This window comes from Trifolium pratense, linkage group LG3 (genome assembly GCF_020283565.1).
Source record: "Trifolium pratense cultivar HEN17-A07 linkage group LG3, ARS_RC_1.1, whole genome shotgun sequence".
Taxonomy (NCBI): domain Eukaryota; kingdom Viridiplantae; phylum Streptophyta; class Magnoliopsida; order Fabales; family Fabaceae; genus Trifolium; species Trifolium pratense.
The window spans coordinates 15,054,280-15,075,170 of record NC_060061.1 but is presented as its reverse complement, the minus strand read 5'-3'; the positions used below and the strand labels follow the sequence as shown (position 1 = coordinate 15,075,170).

At 34.0% G+C, this 20,891-nt stretch overlaps 2 protein-coding genes and 1 pseudogene across 3 annotated transcripts; all 3 read right to left on the bottom strand.

The window, feature by feature from the left end:
* The window catches only part of LOC123912783, a 73,854-nt pseudogene that overhangs the window by 34,172 nt on the left and 18,791 nt on the right, over nt 1-20,891 (bottom strand).
* Nucleotides 361-5,183, bottom strand: LOC123912789 (zinc finger protein 385D-like). Of its 2 annotated transcripts, none has more exons than XM_045963362.1 (7): nt 5,013-5,172; nt 4,877-4,903; nt 4,631-4,753; nt 3,506-3,728; nt 1,280-1,351; nt 1,065-1,151; nt 361-888 (listed from the first exon to the last, which is right to left on the bottom strand). In XM_045963362.1, exons 1-7 carry the CDS (start codon nt 5,066-5,068, stop codon nt 484-486), a joined length of 993 nt encoding a protein of 330 aa, XP_045819318.1. In that variant the 5' UTR covers nt 5,069-5,172; the 3' UTR covers nt 361-483. The 2 variants fall into 2 exon arrangements, with proteins under 2 accessions (XP_045819318.1, XP_045819317.1); XM_045963361.1 differs by lacking the exons at nt 361-888; nt 1,065-1,151; nt 1,280-1,351 and adding exons at nt 2,110-2,837; nt 3,096-3,182; nt 3,306-3,377 and having other exon boundaries at nt 5,013-5,183.
* Nucleotides 13,664-16,482, bottom strand: LOC123912795 (receptor expression-enhancing protein 3-B-like). Its single transcript, XM_045963368.1, has 7 exons — nt 16,381-16,482; nt 16,150-16,176; nt 15,947-16,069; nt 14,645-14,870; nt 14,467-14,529; nt 14,305-14,382; nt 13,664-14,193 (listed from the first exon to the last, which is right to left on the bottom strand). The coding sequence occupies exons 1-7, from the start codon at nt 16,434-16,436 to the stop codon at nt 13,789-13,791; spliced, it is 978 nt and encodes a 325-aa protein (XP_045819324.1). The 5' UTR covers nt 16,437-16,482; the 3' UTR covers nt 13,664-13,788.

Here is a 20,891-nt window from a genome sequence, read left to right as displayed (position 1 = left end):
ATATTTTTTTTTCTGTTTTAAAAACTTTGTCCTCTGAATAAAATGTCATAGTTCCTCTTTTGTGCATTTTCCTTTTGTTTTTTTATCTGCTTTTGATCCCCCCAAATCCTTTTTGTCTGTCCATGTGGACTACCTTGTTTTCTAAAATAACTAAAGGGTTTATATTTTAGGAGATTAGGATCCATTGCTGAATCAGATTAAGATTCTTTCAAGTAGATAAAAAATATATGAGGAAGTATTGTGAGAATTTAGACTATTGATATAAAGTAGAAATTATGTTGGAATTTAAAAATAAAACAAAAAAGTATGAGAAAGTTAGTTAAAAGTTGAGATGTGAAAATTAAGAAAACATGAGATAGATGGAAAGAATCTAAGCATTTTCCATTTTAGAATCAGCAATGTTTTGGTACAGCTAATACAGTTTAGAAGGCTTGCCACACCTTTTTGCTTTTCAACTTTCAAGCAAGCAATGTCTATATGGTATCAACTTTTCATATTAGACAAGTGCTTCCACCCTTTTATGTGAGAGGCCATGTACTCCTCACTTGGAAGCATAACATTACAAACTTTACATATTAATTTGGAATTAATCATCCTAAAAGGTTCTGGCAGGACGTTCTTCTGCGTAGCAGGTAGTTTCTTTGCTACTTTCAAACCCGCGGCTTCACAAGCCTTCCTGTGTCTCCTCCCATTAAGGTGGGAATTCAAGTCTTTCTCGCTCGAAGATGTTACCAAACATAAAGCACAGGTCCACTCTCTCTGCACTTCCTTCAGTGTAGAAGAACTCTGAGGATGCTCTCCACCAGCTGTGTCTCTCCCAGCTATTTCTTTGGTTTCTACTATGGTTGATGATGTCGTTTGACTCGCTACTATATCAGCATAGGTTCTCTAGCACCAAGAACAATATATCAAAACAAAAATCATGACCACATCCACACAAAAATTATATATACTTGTAATTCTAAACCAAACCACTTCACAAATGATCTCTTAGGAGGAATTTCAATATGAATGAAGCCTTGGGAGAATTATATTTTGAGTGAATATTAATGAAGCCTCCTTACTTGTTTGGTTGCAGGAATTTCTTTTTTCTCAATAGCCACCAAATCTTTGATGTCTTTGTTCTCTGATTGGAGCCTTTCTCCATTCGTCTGCACAAAATAAGCTCTTGCGAGTCAGAGTTCGCCTAGGCAAAACGAAATTACCTAGAATCTCGTCGAGTATGACAACTTAGACATGAACTATATTAATTTCACAACACTAAACATAAGATATTTACCTTTAGCATTTCTTTATTATCATTATCTATGATTTCATTTGTCACCTCTGCATCAGGCCTATGCATTGTGTTCTTCAATAGGGATAAAAGAAGAATTAGCTAAAACATTCAATTGCCAATGCAGATATAGAGACATACACATTCTTGTGTTGCTATATAATTCTTCTAGAGTTAAAGTTTATGAATGAATCCGTACTAGCGTTGTTGCAGGAATTTCTTTTTGCTCAATAGTCTCGAAATCTTTGATGACTTTGTGTTCAGTTGTGAGTCTTTCGCCATTTGTCTACACAAGATGCTTCTTCATTAAGAAGTAAGAACTATAAGTGTCACCATAAAACTTCGACAAGTAAAATTAACTCATATCGTAACTAGAACTATAGTAACGCCACAACTGACTTAACATCAAAACTTTACCTTTAGCATTTCATTATTACCAGTTTCAATACAAACTTACCATTTTAAACTTCTTAACATATGCAAATTTGTATAGAAAAATCCATAAAAAAAAAATAAGCGACTGCAATGTGACTGAGATGAAAAACAAAATTAAACATAGGTGACATGCTGGTGGTTGCATTGTACGCCGAGTATTTGCACATATAATTTGAACACAAATAAAAATACCAAATAATTGTTTTAAAAAAAAAATAAGTATTTTCCTATATCCTCAAGAGCTTGAATACTTATCCACAAGTTTCTTCAAATCATGTATTGCCAAACTCACGGTGACAGCATTTTACCATGAATGCAAACAAAAGCTTAAAGATTTACACTTATCTATAACAGATAATCACAACAACAAAAAAAAAGACGAGTAATCACGGACAGGATGATCAAACAGGATGAAAGTTTTTCGTGCAAATACTTTCAAAACTATTAGGCATTTCCATATAAGAGTCATCTGCAGCAATTTAATGTACACAGCTGATATATAAACATGAGTCACTGAGGCTTGGAGCTTGCTACCCCAATTCCCTTTCAACTTAATTTCGAGCAACGCCAGTGTCTCTAAGGTTATTTAAACTATCAACATTGCTTTGCATTTTAGCCAAATGCTTCTTCCCATTTAGGTGAGAGGCCGCATTGGCCTCACAATGAAGGACAGAATTACAGACTAAGCACATTATTTGGAATTATGTATCCTAACAGGCTCAGACAGATTCTTTAGCACCTTATGATGCATCGCTACTGTTCCCTTCGACCCTTTGTTAACAATTCCATCTCCATTCTTGACACTCGAATCTAACTTATTGCTAAAACTCTTCTGTTTTACATCCTCTTTGGACTGATAATTTTTCAGCTTCTGCAGAGCAGCTTGCTTCTTTGCTCTCAAAGCTGCTTCACAACTATCTCTGTGTTTCCTCCCATTAAGGTGGGAATTTAAGTCTTTCTCACTTGTAGCTGTTATCAAACACAAAGCACAAGTCCACTCTTTCTGTACTTCCTTGTGCGTAGTACTAAGAGGAAGCTTGCCACCAGCTGTGTCACTGTCTGCTGTTCCTTTAGTGACTGATGATGCATTTTGACTTGTCACAATTTTAGGCATAAAAGGAATATCCTGCAATATCCAATATTAGCATAGAGATGAAGTACTTGATATTAGCCGGCTCAATATAATTGGAAGAATGCACATTTTTTGAACATTTTAAACATATAACTATGTTTCAGATAAGTGTGATATCATTATATATATTATATACTTGTTTGTAGGTTTAAACCTTTCACAAATGATCTTGAAGCATGCCTCAAGTCAAAAAAAGTTAATTGTTCCCGGGAGATTTCTATTGTGAGTGAGTGAATATGAATGAAGACTTACTTGCTTTGTAACATGAACTTCTTTTTCCTCAATAGCCTCCAAATCTTTGATGTCTTTGTGTTCTGGTTGGAGTTTTATTCCATTTGTCTGCACAGTAAGCTCCCTTATTAAGTACTCTAAATGTCAACCATGAGATTGGGACAGGTAGATTGACTCATACAATACAAGAACTATGTTAATGTCACATCTGACTTAGCATCAAAACTTTACCTTTAGTACTTCTTTATTATCGGTAGCGATGATTTCATTTGTCGTTTTTGCATTATTCCAACACATTGTGTTCTTCAATGGAGAAAAAGAAAGAAAAAAAGAAAAAGAATTAGCTAAAATTTTCTATTGTCAATACAGATATAGAGACATACACATGCATGCTTCCCTATATAATTCTTCTAACTTTTAGCTGTAATTACCTTGCTAGCAATGAGTTTCTCTAAGGCTTCAGATCCATTCTCTTTCATATATTTCTCTACATGCATTAAAAAGTTTTCTTCCTCAACAAAACACTTCCTCCATGTGTCTATTTTGGGTTTCATGGAGCGAATAAGGTTATTATAAACATAAGAAGCTCGTCCAAAGTCCGGTATAGTGAGCCAGAAAACGATCATTAGCTTAATGTACAGCCAGGGCTGAAACCTGATACATAGAAGCCATTTGCAACATTTATTTTCATTCAGTAAAATAGCAACAGTTTTTTAAGCAACATTTCTTTCCTTATAGAGAAAAACACATCCTAGAAGGAGCAACGAGGGTTGGGTCTAGCAGAAGGGACGAGATTCCCACAACATGCGTCGAACCAAGTTTCAAATTGTGGCTGGGAGAGGAACCACATTTAGTGCCCGACATGCCTCAGATAGGATTACCTCCAGGAATCGATCAGAAAAAGAAAAAAAAAAAGACATCCTAGAAGGAATTTCATGCTCTAATCTCTATTACAAATTTGGCATAAAAAATGTGCATCGGTTAATCTTTAAGTTCAATTAGATACTGATTCTCAATGAAAAAAATAATGAACTATTGAACTTGGTCAATTCTTAGTACATGTTTGGAACTTGGTCGATTCTTAGAAGAAATTTGGCGGAAAGAAAGTGCATTGGTTAATCTAAACTATTATATTTAACCAAGTGATTAGTCTCAAGTGGTTAATGAGTTCCATCAGAAGAAGAATGAGAACCGAATTCAATTCCTGGATGAAACAATTTTTTGTCAAACTTTACTTACCTTTTGACCAAACACCGGAAAGTTAACACAAAAAAATATAAACTATTATCGTCTAAAATGTAATGTTAAACATCAAAATGTACCTTTGTCCAAAAAAAATAAATCAAAATGTACCTTAATGTCATTAGTCCATTAGTTCATTGGCATAATTAAATATACCTCAGATTATTTATTTAAAGACTTCAAGTAGAACACTAACATATTATACCAAGATTTCAAACTCACTCCTACCTAAAAATAAGTCTATGACAGGTAACAAGGTCAAATAGTCCGTACAAGATTTGATATTTTTTTTAGGGCAAAGAAAAGAAATTTACCATGGAATAAGGCTGATTAAAGCATATTCAAAGAGGTAAATTAATGAAAGAAGTATCCAATATGAGATCAAATGCTTAGTTTCTTCATAGGAATCAGTCTCAATTGCTTGTACGGAAGCACACCTAACCAAAAACCATAATCACAAAAAACAAAAAAGAGCATAACAAAACCAAAAAAGTCAAACAATAATCTAAAAGGTAACAACTTTATGAATACACAAAAATCCTAGAGCAAGAAGAACTTACATAGGATACAGCAGAGCAAGAAAAGGCCTAGAAAAATGAAGGATCAAGAAGAACAAACCATTTTAGTACTTTAATAAGAAAACATATATAAGTGGCTTTTTGAAGAAAAATGAGAAAGATAGAATAATTTGCATACCATGCGAAATGATGAAGGCATTTGAAAGTGAGATTGAGAAACAATGAAAAAGCCATGATAGGAAATTGAAGTTGTGAATGACTTTTGTGTTAGCATAAGCACAGAGACCATAAGAAAATCAAAAGTCAGTCTTGGTGAGTGAGTGAGAGTAAAGTAGTATTGTATATAGGTGGAATGGAAATTCTAATATGGACACAATCCTAAATAATTTTATCTTAGGCACACTCACAACAAAGGTAAAAAATTAAAAAGAAAATGATTTAGGTGATGTTGATTGATATGATTATTTTATTTTTCTTTTAATTTTACAAATATATATGTGTATGCCTAAGTTTGTGTCTAAATTCCTTGTGCCTATACAAGAATACCTCTATATGTGGAATGGAAAAGTGGGACCGACTAATATGGATGTATTGCCATTTGCCATGTCAAAATGATGATCACACTTCGAAATCCTATAGTTTGAGAAAGGGAAAATGTACAAATAGTATTAGTGTAGTGCTTATAAAATATTGGAATTGTGTTTTTTTTTTTTTATAATGAAATCATTATCACTAGTATACAATAATTGGCAAATAATTTTTTAATTCATAAAATAATCGTTAATTTATTAATTAATTGACTTAATGTACCTATACATTCGAATTTTTAAATGTATGGTAGAAATTCCTTATATTTATTTAGGGCCTGTTTGGTGCGCAGGATAGCATAGTGACAGGATAGGATATAAAACAGGATAAGGATGGGATAGGATAACAGCAGGATAACAGTTATACTCAGTTATCATATCCTGTGTTTGGTGCACACAGGATAACAATCATGATAACTATTATATTTTGCTTTTAAACTCATAATAATATGATAAGATATATAACATATTCATTTGACAAAATTACTCTTGTAAAACAATTGTTATTTTTTTAAAATTATTTTGTAATACTTTGAATTTTATAAATAAAAAATATAAATAAGTAATCAAATAACTTTATATAATAATCATTTTACTTTAAAATAAAAAATATAAATCAGTTTCCTATTTGTCAATTTTTTAATAATCATTTTACTTTAAAATATTAATAATTTTAGTAAAATTTTGATTTTTTAGAATATATAAATTACAAAATTACTCCTGTGAGAAAATCACATATATATTTAAAAATTAATTATTTTATTATTTATATTTTATTAATTTTATTTTATGTATTTTAAAATATATTTTATAAAATAAATCAATAATTTTTTTTTCTTATCATATGCTGCTGGTAACCCAGCTCAAATTCAGGATAAGAATTATAACTAGAGAGACAGGATTGGATAAGCTTCAGGATTAACTTATCATATCCTGTTGTATCACCAAACACTGGATTGCGGCAGGATATGATACAGTTATCTTATCCTGTCTCTTATCTTGTGCACCAAACGGACCCTAAGGTTCACACAATGTGTGTATAAATCAAGGTTGTCAAAACCGGACCGGACCGGCCGGTCGAACCAGTCGAGCCGTGAACCGGACCAAAATTCGGTCCGGTTAATGCTAAAAACCGTTGAGTAGCCGAACCGGATAAAAACCGTTTGAACCGGCGATAAACCAGTCAAAACCGGTAAAAACCGGTGACCCGGCCGGTCTGGGCGGTTCAACACTTTTTTTTTTTTTTACAATTGTAATTTTTTTTGTTATCTGGTCAAAAACTGCTTTTCAGATTTTTTTTTTTTAATTGAAACAAATAATCAGAAACAACAAACATAATTGATTAATTGGTAAAGGTTTTAATCTCTACAATTAGATGTGATCTTTGCATATTGCTATTTTATTTTTTTCAAGCATGAGTGATTCACCGCCAAAATCACTTTTGTGCTCTGTTGTGCGTTAAAATAACTCAACAAATAGATCTTCCATGTTAGAAATTGATTCATATCTTTTGTTGAACTTAAAAACACAGGTTGTGAATTTTTGTCAAAAAAAAAGTTGTGAATGTTGGTTTGAGTAGAATATATTGATGCTAGATGGAAGTTGATAGAATAGCAAGATCTCTTGTTCAAATAAAAAAAATAAGAAATAAAAAGGTGGGAGGAGAAGAGTTGTTGTTGGAGATGATAACTAAAAAAAGAGGCTGCTATTTATCTTCATCAAAATTTGAGAGAGATATAAATACTAGAATTTAGGGTTTACTATGGATTGGGCTTATAAAACAAGCCCATAGTGACTTTTTATTTACTCTAGTTCTAGATAAATATTAAAAATACCAAACAACATATTAAAAAGTATAAAATATTTAATAATGTGAAATTAATATTATTTTTTTAGTAAGTATAATGTGAAATTCAAATTAATATGATTTTAATAGTATAAAACTATGAATATTAATGTAATTTTTTATTAAATATTGTTTTATATATTATAAAATATATATTTAATCAAAAACGGTCCGACCCGGTTGAACCCCGGTCCGACCAATTGAATCTTGAACTGGTAAGCTCACCGGTTCGATGACCGGTCCGGTTCTGACAACCTTGGTATAAATTGATTTTTGATGTTTATTATTATCACAAGTCTCACAATATTGTCTTAATTTTCTATTTGTTTTACTATTAAACTTTTTCACAACTAATTTGATTAAAAATAATTGAAATTTAATAAATAAAAAATCATGATGATGGATCTTCGCGAGAAATATGGGAATCTGCAGAAATGTGATGGAGGAAGAATACTCCCCGGAATGAGGGAATGGGGACAGAGATGAAGTTTTTTTTTGTTTGTTAAGTAGCATAGCGACCGAGGTTCGAATCCCAACCCCACATATACAATGCAATGTCTATGCCAACTGAGTTAAGTTCACGACACTAAATGAGGCTAAATTGGACAATTGGTCTCTTAACTTATCTATTGGTTTCATATTGGTCTCTCAATTAATTAATGGTACAAATTAATCCCTTAACTTTAATTTTGTTTGTCATATTAGTTCTTTTTGTTAGTTTTTCTAAAAGAATGTTAACTTTGCTTTCTGTTATCCGTTATACAGTATGTACGCATAAATGATTTATTTATGAGTAATATTGTTAGCATGTGCTAATGAATATGATTATGAGTTCAAACATCTTTCTTAGACCGATAATAAATCCACTAACAACCTATCAAAAAGGAAGTGTTCTTGATGGGGAATTACTTTGGTAAATAAGTCTCATTAATTCCTTGCCACATTGACTTCCCTATTCACAATTCTCCAGATCTATGTTCTTTGTCTCTATTGCACTCTTAATTTCGATCTCTCTCATCATTGAAACTACTCCCTCCGGTCCTATATATAAGGAACACTTTGGAAGAAAAAAAAAATTATCTTTTTTATAAGAAACACTCTTTAAATTTATTTTTTATTAAATACATAATCTCTTATATACCCTTATTAAATTGTATAAAATGCAATTTATTCCAATGTTATGCATTAATTACCAAGGTTATCAAAACCGAACTGGACCGACCGGTCGGACCGTGAACCGGTCATGAAAACGGTTCGGTTATGAGCAAAAAACTGATAGGAAACCGATCAGCCAAAAACCGCGTGAACCGGGACGAACCGGCGAACCGACGGGACGGTTCAAGCGGTTATGCAGATTTTTTTTTTTTAAAAAAAAAAACAGGGCAAAACGACGTCGTTTTAACCTCTCTTTTTTTTAGTTTTTAACTTTTTATATCTAGATGAATATTTAGTTTTTAACTTGGCACTACGTTGCATTTAGCTTTGCATTTGACAATGGATGTTATGACACTAGTCTTTATGAACTTGATGAACATTTAGTTTTTGATTTTTCACTTGGCACTTTGTTTTGGTAATATGTTGCCAATTGATTTTTTTGAAGGCAGAATGTTGTCAATTGATGCTATGATGCTATTTTGTGTTATTGAATTTAGTTTATTATATAATTTCTAATTTGGTTTGAATTATAAATTTTATTTTATTTTGACTTGTGATATTTTATCTTTTTAATGTGTGAAATTATGAAATATTGAGCAATTATTCATATATTTTATTTATATATTTAATTAAAAACGGTTCGACCCCGGTGGTACCCGGTCCGACCAATTGAACCTTGAACCGGTGAGCTCGTCGGTTCGATGACCGGTCCGATTACACAGACACAATCCCAAGGTTAGTTTTGGAATAACATAACATTTTAGAATTTTTAATAAAAAAAATATGCATCATTGATATGTGTGTTTTTCTCAATGTGTTCCTTATGGACTTGGATACAGTGCAGTCATTGTGATGCAGTCAGTGCATCACAGTCGTCTGATCGAAATCAAACGGTTCAGATTTAAATGCAGTTTAAATATAATAATTCTGATTTTTAAATACAAGTCGTCCGATCAGGATCCAACAGTTTTAAATTCACAGACTGCACATGCAGCGAAGGGTACTGACTGCACCCAATCCAGGTTCGTTCCTTATATATAGGATATTTTAAGAGCAAACATTAAATCGTGCATTAATTTTTTAAAAGTTAAAATTTAATTTTTCTCAATGCAAAACTTCCACTTTTTAATTTCTTAACATATGCTATTATATTTAGTAAAAAAAAAAACATATGCTATTATATGTGTGTGTGTTCTTTTTAAGAACACATTTTAACAATACTCTAATTTATATAAAAATAAATTTAAATTTTGAATGGATTTTATTTATGAGATATCGCTGCCCAATCAAACTCTAAAAATACTAAAGAATTTTTATTTATTAATAAGAAAATGTTTAATTTTTTTTGTCTCAAGTATAACAAAAACATTGGACATTTACGGTAAAAAAAAAATTGCACATTTAACAATATTTTAACTGATTATTTTAGTTTTATGACCTATTAATATTTAAATAGAAATACCAAAATTGTTAGTCTGAACGTCGTGACCCGAGTTCGAACCTGGGATCTCACAATAATCTGTGAGTTTAATTTAAGTGGATTGTCATTTCATCTAAAACAAAAACAAAAAATGCATTAGGGCTGAACAAAAAAATTGTATCCGGCCCAAATAACAGTTGAAGCTAGATGATGGCTTCTTTTTCCACCCCTTTTCTCCCCTCAAATTTTCTTTTTTGCCCTTGCAAAAAAAATTGTTGTGCATTTTTCAATTTTTTTTGCCTTGAATAAAAATTTCGGAATGTATTTTTCGAATTTTTCTCAAATTTAAACTAAAAAAACTTCGGAAAACACGTTCAGAAGTTTTTATTCAAGGGCAAAAATGAAATTTTGTGGAAAATAAAGAGTCATGGGGGAAGAAGAGAAAATATCAAGTCGGATATTTGTGGATCAGAAAATTATTGTTTTTCTATTGAATTTTTTAATTTCTATTTCCCTATTCTTTCTAATCTATGTAAATAAGTTATTTTCACATAGGTTGAGTCTTTTAGTTTTTTTTTGTTTTTTTTTTTTTTAATTTGTATTTGTGATTTTCACATAGGTTGATCTTTTTCTCTTATGTATATGTTGATTGTGATTATTAACATGATATATCATATGCTATTGCGTGTTTGTTACTTATCTCATGACAATATGATGAAGCACAAAAAGGAGAAATTGATTTATGTCTTGATCCTCTATGCCATGATCAACATATTGCACTAAAGTAATCGTGCGTCTAGGGGTATGCAATGATCTCCGTCTTATTTTCGCTAGTCATCATGTTAATTGTCATCCCGAGAGGGGGCGATTGCAAGTGGTTGTTCCATTATTTATAGCTTGTTTTAAATATTTTTTCTCATGACAAAAATATGATTGCATTGGATTATGCACTGTTTGCTTGTGATGACATCTAGTATCCTAAGATGATTTTTATTAGAAATGTATTAATTTGCTTGATCAAATCATAAAACCAATCAAACGTCCAATATTCTCTTCATATTTGTCTTAATTTCTATTTCCCCAGTCTTTCTAATCTATGTAAATAAGTTATTTTCATATGGTTTGAGTCTTTTAGTTGTTTTTTTTTTTGTATTTGTGATTTCGTCGTTCGAGTGCGGCGTTTGTGTTGGTGGTCGTCTTTGTACAGAGTTGTTTGATTTTTCGTCTTGTTGTGGTGTTCGTTTGGTTCATATTGAAATATTATCTTCAACTAAATGCAGATTCAATCAATGATTTGAGAATCAACTTTACAGATCCAGAAGCATGAACATTCCGGTGACTTTAATTTTATCATACTACTTATAAGCATTTTGTCGTTATATGCTATTAACTTGGATGTTATCCTTTTTGTTTTTAGCGATATTGAACTTGTATTTGCAATATGATGTACTCTATCAATTATTGGATGATATCCTTTTTGTATATATATTTATAAGTTGCTTTATCATAAATTATCTTGAAAAACTTATGATAATACATTTTTTTTTGTATAAATTGTTTTGTATAAACTCAAAAATAGTTAATTCAAACGAGCCCTTATAATACATAGATATATGGTGCGTTTGATCTGCTAAAAAACATAGAACTGGACTGAACAACTTTTTTTATATCCTGTTTGTGGGACGCGCCGGACCAGACAAAATAGGTAGAGCAAGCGACATGACAAAACCATGAATTTTTGTCCCCACTAAACTACGAGACAACTTTTTGTACACAGTACAACTATAGAAAATACGAAAATACCCATTTTATTTTCGAATATAAAAAATATTATCATCCGGTCCCTATCCGGTATAGTTTTATTTTATCCTGTCATTTACTATCTTGTTCTGTCTGATATTTGCGGCTTTGCAAATCAAGCGTACCATAAATATGTTAATAACCCTTCTAATTTACATTTATTAAATAACCGATGTATTTAATCTATTTTATGAACAAAAGTAATTCGATTGTTATAAAAGAGACATAATAGAGTAAAAATTAATTAATGTGTTTGATCTAAATTTTATATTAAATATATATCAATTTTTGCTTTATATGAAATTGTTCTTTAATGGTCAATTTATAAGAATAGTATTAATGAGAATCATCAAATTATTACTACTATGAAGAATGTTAACATGTGCACAAAATGTATATGTTAAGAAAATAAATGTAGTAAACATTAAATGTTAAGTTTGTGAATTCAACTCTTTAAACATTAAATATTTTGTATCATTAAATGCTATATTTCTACTTCTACGTAGCTTAACATGTGCATGACCCTAATAATAATTACTACCGGTATTTGAAAGTGTTTAATGGTCAATAAAAATCCGTCAATATATATTCTGTCAAAAATCAAATGAATCCATTAGTAGTATTCCGTAAAAAAAATTCCATTAATATTCCGTCAATTTTTTTTTTCCATTAATACCATAAATTACTAAGTTTTGTACCTTACTTCCCGTTATACCCTTTTTCTCTCTCTGTTGTCTAGTTCTTTTTCAAAAATTTATTAAATGATTCTTTTTTTCTCATAGGATTCTTCAAAGTAAACACACCAAATCTAAAAAAAAAAAAAAAAGACTTTATGAATATTAAGAAGATAAACTTAATAATACAATGACATAGTAGTAATTGCTTAAGGGAATGTTTGGAATCACTTATTTTTTAGCTTATGCAAATAAATAAGTTTTTATGTTAATTCATAAATTCTAACTAACTAAAACTAGAGGAAAACGATGAATATGCGTTGATATGCAGTGAGATTTCAAGAAGAGAAGTGTAGGCTACGCGTGCAACAATGAGGGGACGATACGAAGGAAGTTTGATATAGAATTTGATATTTGATACGAGTGAGAGATATATATATAAAGAGAGAATTTGATCGTTGATACTTATGTATCATTGTATCAATTCCTCAATTATTAATTGAGAAGTACTATATAGTGCGAAACAATCTTTCATGAATATTCGCGAACGTTGCTGAACATTCCCATATAAACACCTATGTTTTAAAAATCATTGTTAAAAATCATTGTTAAATTCCTTTTCATCTGTCATAATTCCACCCTCACCACTTCATCAATATCAAAGCTATTGGCCCAGTAACTGAAAGAAAGAAAATCAAATGTCTTTTGTTGATTTTAATTTTTTTGTCTTTTGTTGATTTTAATTTTTTTTATACTTAGAGGGTGAAAGGTTCTTTGTCTATAGTCCAGTAAAAGCACCATAACAGGATGCATAAGGTTGACGTGGGTTCATTATCCAAGGAAATTGAAAATTTGTAGCCAAAAAGTTATTCGTGGGGTTTTCGCGAAATTGAGTTCTCGTACCATATAGTAGCATTTTTCTTATTAATAATCCATATCAAATATCATTGTACCAAAATTTTTATTTGATATCTGATACAATGATATGTGTGCTAAAGATAAAAATTTTGGTATATTTTGTCCTCAGACCACAGTCCTCACAGATATGCCCTTAATTTGGCTATGAACTTGATCATACACTCTGCAGCAAGACAACCATAATTTCTACCTCCACTCCTGCGATATCCTTCTTCAATTTATCATCGAAAAACTTCAAATTAGAGTAAAAGATTTTAACCAGCTTAGCGTACAGTGGATAACTCATCTTCATTCATTCCGGTCGGCACCATGTTAAGCTAGAGTTCATTGTAAGTTTTGAAGAGATCATTGTTGGAGGCACCATGTTAAGCTAGAGTTACTGCAAATCAATTTATTTGGTACGAAAACAGTTTTACATAACATAACATCAGGATCAATATATATGCACCAGAAGTGTGATTGGATAACCAGCAAATGCTGTCAAGAAGGATTTCTACATACTTTCAACTTTCAAGCAATGTCCCTGTGGCATGGCTATGATTCTAAAGTAACAATCAACTTTTCATATTAGACAAGTGCTTCACCCCTTTTATGTGAGAGGCCATGCACTCCTCACTTGGAAGCATAACATTACAAACTTTACATATTAATTTGGAATTAATCATCCTAAAAGGTTCTGGCAGGACGTTCTTTTGCGAAGCAGGTTGCTTCTTTGCTTTCAAAGTTGCGGATGCTGCTTCACAAGCTTCCCTGTGTCTCCTCCCATTGAGGTGGGAATTCAAGGTTATCTCGCTCGATGTTTTTACCAAACACAAAGCACAAGTCCACTCTTTCTGCACTTCTTTCTGTGTAGAACTCCGAGGAATCTCTCCACCAGCTGGGTCTCTTCCCATTATTCCTTTGGTTTCTACTATGGCTGATGATACCTTTCGACTTGCCTCAATATTAGCATAGGTCATCTAGCACCAGAAACAATATATGGCAACAAAAATCATGATCCCTTCCACAGAATTTATATATAGTTGTAAGCCAAAACCTTTTATTGAGTGAATATATGTATGTAGTCTTACTTGTTTGGTTGCAGGAATTTCTCTTTTCACAATAGCCTCCAAACCTTTGTGTTCTGTTTGGAGTCTTTCCCCATTTGTCTGCACAAGAAAGCTTCTTCATTAAGTATTCTAAATATGTCACCATGAGACAGGTAGAATTGACTCATAACATCAAAACTTTACCTTTAGCATCTCAACAGCTTTGATTTCATTCGACACGTCTGCATCAGGCCTACACATTGTGTTCTTCAATAGGGATAAAAATAAGAATTAGCTAAAATTTTCAATTGTCAATGCAGATATAAACACATATCACATGCACATAGAATTCTACTAGATGAACATTTTTAGATATAATTACCTTACTAGCAATGAGTTTCTCTAAGGCCTCAGTTCCATTCTCTTTCATATATCTCTCTGCATGCATTAAAAAGTTATCTTTCTCTACAAAACAATTCCTCCAGTATGTGACTATTTGCGGTTTCATGGAGCAAATAAGATTATGATAAACATAAGAAGCTCGTCCAAAGTCAGGCATGATGAGCCAGAAGACGATCATTAGCTTAATGTACGGCCAAAGGTGAAACCTGATATGAAACATGGGAATGTAGTTAATCAACTCCATTAATTGATTTTAAAAAATTCTAAAGGGAACCATTTAATTTGAAACATTTCTATATATTGAATTAAAATAGCAACATTTCTCTTCTTATGAGCAAAATACATCCTAGAAAAAGTTTAATTTCATGCCTTAATCTTTATTAAAATTTGGTGAACACTCAGGTACACAAATTATGTGAATATGTATCAGTACACGGCTTAGGTGAATGATTGAACAAATGTTGCTACCAGTGACGGAGCCAGAAACTTTGAGAAGTGGGGGCAATACTTAAGAAAATAAAAATACAATATTAAAAATATAACCTATTATTTTTAATATGTATACACTAATATGTATCGTAAATATCTTTTTTAGTTTTATTATTTCAAACATTACCAAAATTAAATAAGTGTTTCAAAAATATATTAACAATAATTTTTTTTAATTAATCCTTTGATTCTCGGGAGAAGGAGTCATTCGGTTGCGATGTAACTAAAGTCTGACTAATAATTGTTCCGCCAATTTTTATTTTATTGTTATTATTTGAAGGCAAATGCTAATAAGTGCCATAGAGATATTTATTAAGAAACTAAATATAAAAAAAAATCCTTTAAAAAAGTGTGTATTCTAACACCTTAAAAGTAAAAAAAAAAATCTTTTCAAGAGAAAATCCTCTTCTATTTTCTTTTTTAGATTCTTAATAATGGATACTTGTTAGCAATACCCTTATTTAAAATGTAAAAAAGAAAATTGTGCAAAAATATCAACTTTTAGATATTAAATTTTACACAAGTACGTTGTTGTGGTAATAATTAATTTTTTTTGACAAATCTAAGCATTGCAAGTCCCAGCCGCATGTACATATTACATAGTAGTAGTAGCAAATTCAAACTGAAGTGGGGGCTCCAGCCCACACAGCCATATACATGGCTCCGTCCCTGGTTGCTACCATAATTTCGCCAAACTCACTGTCAAATATACTAAACTTATTGTTATGTACTAATGTACTATACTAGTTGTAAAAACAATTATGTTTCCATATTTGAGGGAAAAGAAATTTACCATGGAAGAAGGCTCATAAAAGCATACTCAAAGAGGTAAATTAATGAAAGAAGTATCCAATATGAGATCAAATGCTTAGTTTCTTCATAGGAATCAGTCTCCATTGCGTGTACGGAAGCACACCTGTACGAAAACCATAATCACAAAAAACAAAAGGTAGCAACTTTTTCAATGCACCAAAAATCCAGAGAGCAAGAACTTACATAGGATACACCAGAGCAAGAAGAAGCCTAGAAAAATGATGGAAATAAAAGAAGGGTATTGTTGATTAGCTTTGCATTGAAACTGAGGCCAAAAGGATCAATAAGAAAAAGCATTTTTACTACTTTATACATGTGAGAAAATATAAGTGACTTTTTATTTATTTAACAAAAAAGTGATAATAAAAATGAGAAAGGGTGAAGCAAGTAAAGGAGGGATATGCATTTGAATACCATGCTAAGTGATGAAGGCATTTGAAAACCAGTTTGAGAAACCATGAAGAAGCCATAGTAACAAATTCAAATTTTCAATGGCTGGTGCATTAACATATAAGTATAGAGGCCAGATAAGAGAAGAAGAAACGATGAAGAAAGAGAAAGTCAGTCAAGTAGTAATAATTAGTTGGTGGGTGGAAAGTGGGAAAATGAAACAACATAACCAATTATCAAGTTTTATTTTATGTACCATTTTTTCTTTAAATTTCCTCATTTTTTAGTTATTTTATGGAAAGAATATGAAATAGAGAGGATCTCAACTCGTCATTTTTATGCAACAACTTTGTTTTACCGTAAAAAAAATAAAAAAATCTTTGTTTTATGGGTCATGCTAAACAGTGCCCCTGGGACACTAGTTAAACATATTAAAAAAGAAAATAAATGATAAAGTTAATGATGAGAGAGAATAACTTTTCACTTCATTTAAACATTGAATGCACAATTTACGAGATAAAACTTCTATATTTGTATCCTTAACTAGTGTCCCGGAGGCACTGTTTAGCATTTTCCTTGTTTTATTTGTTTTATTTTTATCTGTGATCAAGTAACTAAATATTTTCACAATATTTTAGAGTTTTCATTATTTATTTGACACATTATTGCCTTAAATATTTTTTTCCAAGATTGCTTTCAATATTTAATAGGGTAATTTAGGATGACCACTTTCTGATTTTAGTGCTTGATTTTATGGAAAATGATGGTCGGCGTCTCGGGGCACTAAATAAATTCAATAAATAAATTACAGTAAAATAATTTTGAAATTGGACTGGGCAATGGGCTTAAGAAAATATCCAGTAAGCCCAATTAGAGTAAAAAAGGATTATAAGCCCAAATCAAGTAAACCCAAAAATACCCAATAGGCGATTAGAAGCTAGGGCGTGACCTGCAACTCTAAGGCGACGCCAAAAAGGGTGGATTCTGTGTTACTGAAAATATCTTCTCCTTCCTTGTATCAACCGCCATAACTTGGAGACCAAGGTTCTCATCCCTATTTTCACGCCATACCACCGAAGAAGATGCTAAGGACCGGATTTTTAGGAACCCTTGCTTGGAGAAGAAGACTAGAAGCTCTATAAATAGCTCCATACTCTCATTTGTAAAGGGGGGATTTTTCTGACTTATTAAACTCCCAGGGTTGTTGGGATTGAACTGAGTGTAATCACACCATTTGATCAATAATACAAACCCCCTTGTTTTTTACCAGAACATTTTGGCGCCCACCGTGGGGCTGCGGTAAAATCATTTGATCCCAGCCTATCACAGCAACTAGACAAGAAATTAAACATCTTCACATGGCTGGAGAGCATGAAAACAACGATAGCTCTGGCGTTAACACCCTGCAAGCCGCCATCGTAGAGATACGGCGCTTACAAACTCAAATTGCGGCCATAGAAGCCGAAAGAACTAATGAGAAAGAGAAAGCGAAATTGATTTTGGAGGAGGAGGAGGGAGAGGGCGTCATGGACGTACAACCCTTAGCACAACACTTGTGGGATGCCCAAGTGGTGGAAACAATCAAGGTTCCTCACCTTCCTACCTTCGACGGAAAGACGGATCCAAGGGAGCACCTGATGGCAATTGGGACACAAACCGCCATAATCAATGCTCCGGAACATCTAAAGTGTAAATTACTAGCCGGCACCTTCAAGGATGTCGCCCTGCGTTGGTACATGAACCTTTCGAGAAATTCAATTGAGAGTTATGCTGACTTTCATAAAAAATTTATTCACCAGTTCGCTGGATCGAAACACGTGAAAGTCACATCAACCAGTCTTTTCTCCATCCGCCAAAACCATGGCGAGTCATTGCGTAACTTCCTCGCCAGATTTAGCGAAGCCACCATCAAAGTCTCAAATCCAAATCAGGAGATGTTCGTAGCAGCCTTCCACAATGGGCTAAGAGCGGGACATTTCAATGAGTCCTTAGCCCAAAAGCCAGCCTCGTCAATGCAAGAGGTGAACAAGAGGGCGGAATGTTATATAAAGGGCGAAGAAAGTAACGCCGAGAAAAGGCAAAGAGACGTTAAGGAGAAGGAATACGTGGGCCGTGCCACTAGAGCGCCCGAACACCCACGATCAAAATCGGGAGGCCAGCAAGGAGACCCGTGGCAGAGGCATCATGGGAAGCCCTACCGCCAACCGCCCAGAAGAGAATTCAGGAATCATCCCGCCAATGAAGACCTCACGCCATTAAACGCCTCAAAAGTTTACGTCTTAAATGAGATTCTGGCCACTGGTTTGGCAAACCTCCCCCCAAGGAGAACCAGTAACATCCCCATGGGGCTGGACGATAACGCCTGGTGCGCATATCACAGGTGTAGAGGTCACTCCACAGAAAAATGCTTCCGCTTAAGAGATTTAATCGAAGAACTGATAAAAAGCGGACACCTTCGCAAATTCATTGACGACGCCGCCCAAGGGCGGGTTGTCGTGCCAAAAGTCCCCCGACAGGAGCCAAGGGACCCTCCTGGGCCAAATAGAGAACCTCCCAAGGGGAGAATCTCCGTGAATACAATAGCAGGAGGATTCTCAGGCGGGGGCGAATCAAGCTCAGCAAGGAAAAGGTATGTACGCCGAGCTATCTCGGAAATATACCTCGTAAGTCAGCCTCAGCCATTAAACGTACCAGATTTGGCATTCACGGCAAAGGATGGTTTGGAGGTAGCACCCCACGACGATGATCCATTAGTGATACAAGTCCAAATTTTGAACTGTGATGTAAAAAGAGTATTGATAGATTCAGGGAGTTCAGCGGATATTATGTACTGGGAAGCTTTCAAGGCCATGCAATTAGCAGAAGAGCAATTGCAACCCTACTCCGGAACCCTGGTTGGGTTCTCTGGCGAACAAGTGGACGTAATGGGTTACGCCTCCCTTCTTACCACGTTTGGAGAAGGCAGCAACGCCAAAACTATCAAGGTGCGATACCTGGTAGTTAAAACTCCTTTTACCTCCTATAATATTATTATAGGAAGGCCCGCCTTTAACACATTGGGGGCGGCCATGTCCACTCTATACCTAGCAATAAAATACCCCCTTGATAATGGGGGAGTAGGGACGGTAAGGGGCGATCAGATTCTCGCCAAGAAATGCTACGAGTCTAGCTTAAAGATACGACACCGAAATTCCAGCGCAAGCGGGAAATTCGAAAGAAGACAAGCCGCAATTCCAGGCGGCATAAACATCATAGAGAGCGCAGACATGGATCCGAGGGAGGAATTTCAAGATCGAAGGGTAAGCCCTATAGAAGACCTGGAGCAAGTTCAAATCGGCGATCACCCCCACCAGACAACCAGCTTGGGAACAGCGTTGCCCAGCGAGGAGAGGAGACGAATCATCAAAATCTTGAAGGATAACGCTGACCTATTCGCATGGAAGCCTTCAGATATGCCAGGGATTGACGAAGGGGTGATAACACATAAGCTTTCAATATCACCCAACACAAAACCAGTCTCCCAAAGAAAGAGAAAGGTAGGAGAAGAAAGACGAGTCGCCATAGCGGAAGAGGTAGAAAAGCTAAAGGAGGCTGGATTCATCGAAGAAATAAAATACCCCTCATGGTTGGCAAACGTCGTCATGGTGAAAAAGGCCAACGGAAAGTGGAGAATGTGCGTGGACTTCACAGATTTAAACAAGGCATGTCCCAAAGATCCATATCCTCTCCCCAACATTGACAGGTTAATTGATGGCGCCTCGGGGTGCAAGAGGCTGAGTTTTATGGACGCCTACTCCGGATACAATCAAATAAAGATGAACCCCTCCGACGCCTGCCATACAGCCTTTATGTCGAATACCTGCAACTATTTTTACAACGTCATGCCTTTTGGATTAAAGAATGCGGGAGCAACATACCAAAGGTTGATGGACAGGGTCTTTGCTGAGCAAATAGGGAAGAATCTAGAAGTATATATCGACGACATGGTAGTAAAAACTTCCGAGGGAAGTCGCCATGATGATGATCTGTTGGACATCATGGGATCAGTAAGAAAGTACAACATGAGACTAAACCCAGCGAAGTGTTCCTTTGGAGTGCAAGCCGGAAAATTCTTAGGATTTATGCTCACCAGCAGAGGAATAGAGGCTAACCCCGAGAAATGCCAAGCCATCATAAACATGAGGAGCCCTACATCCGTGAAAGAAGTACAAACCTCGACAGGCAGAATAGCGGCACTATCCAGATTCCTATCATGTGCGGGCGAAAAGGGTTTCCACTTCTTCGCATCTCTTAGGAAAAATGAGAGATTCTCCTGGACACCAGAATGTGAAGAAGCCTTCAAACAATTAAAAGAGTTCTTGGCATCACCGCCCATCTTGACACGCCCATTACCAGGTAACACCCTTTACCTATATCTCGCAGTTTCGGATAGAGCTTTGAGTTCAGCTCTAGTTCAAGAAATAGAGGGCGAAGAAAAACCTATATATTTTGTAAGTAGAACCTTAAGGGGAGCAGAAATAAGGTACCAAAGAATA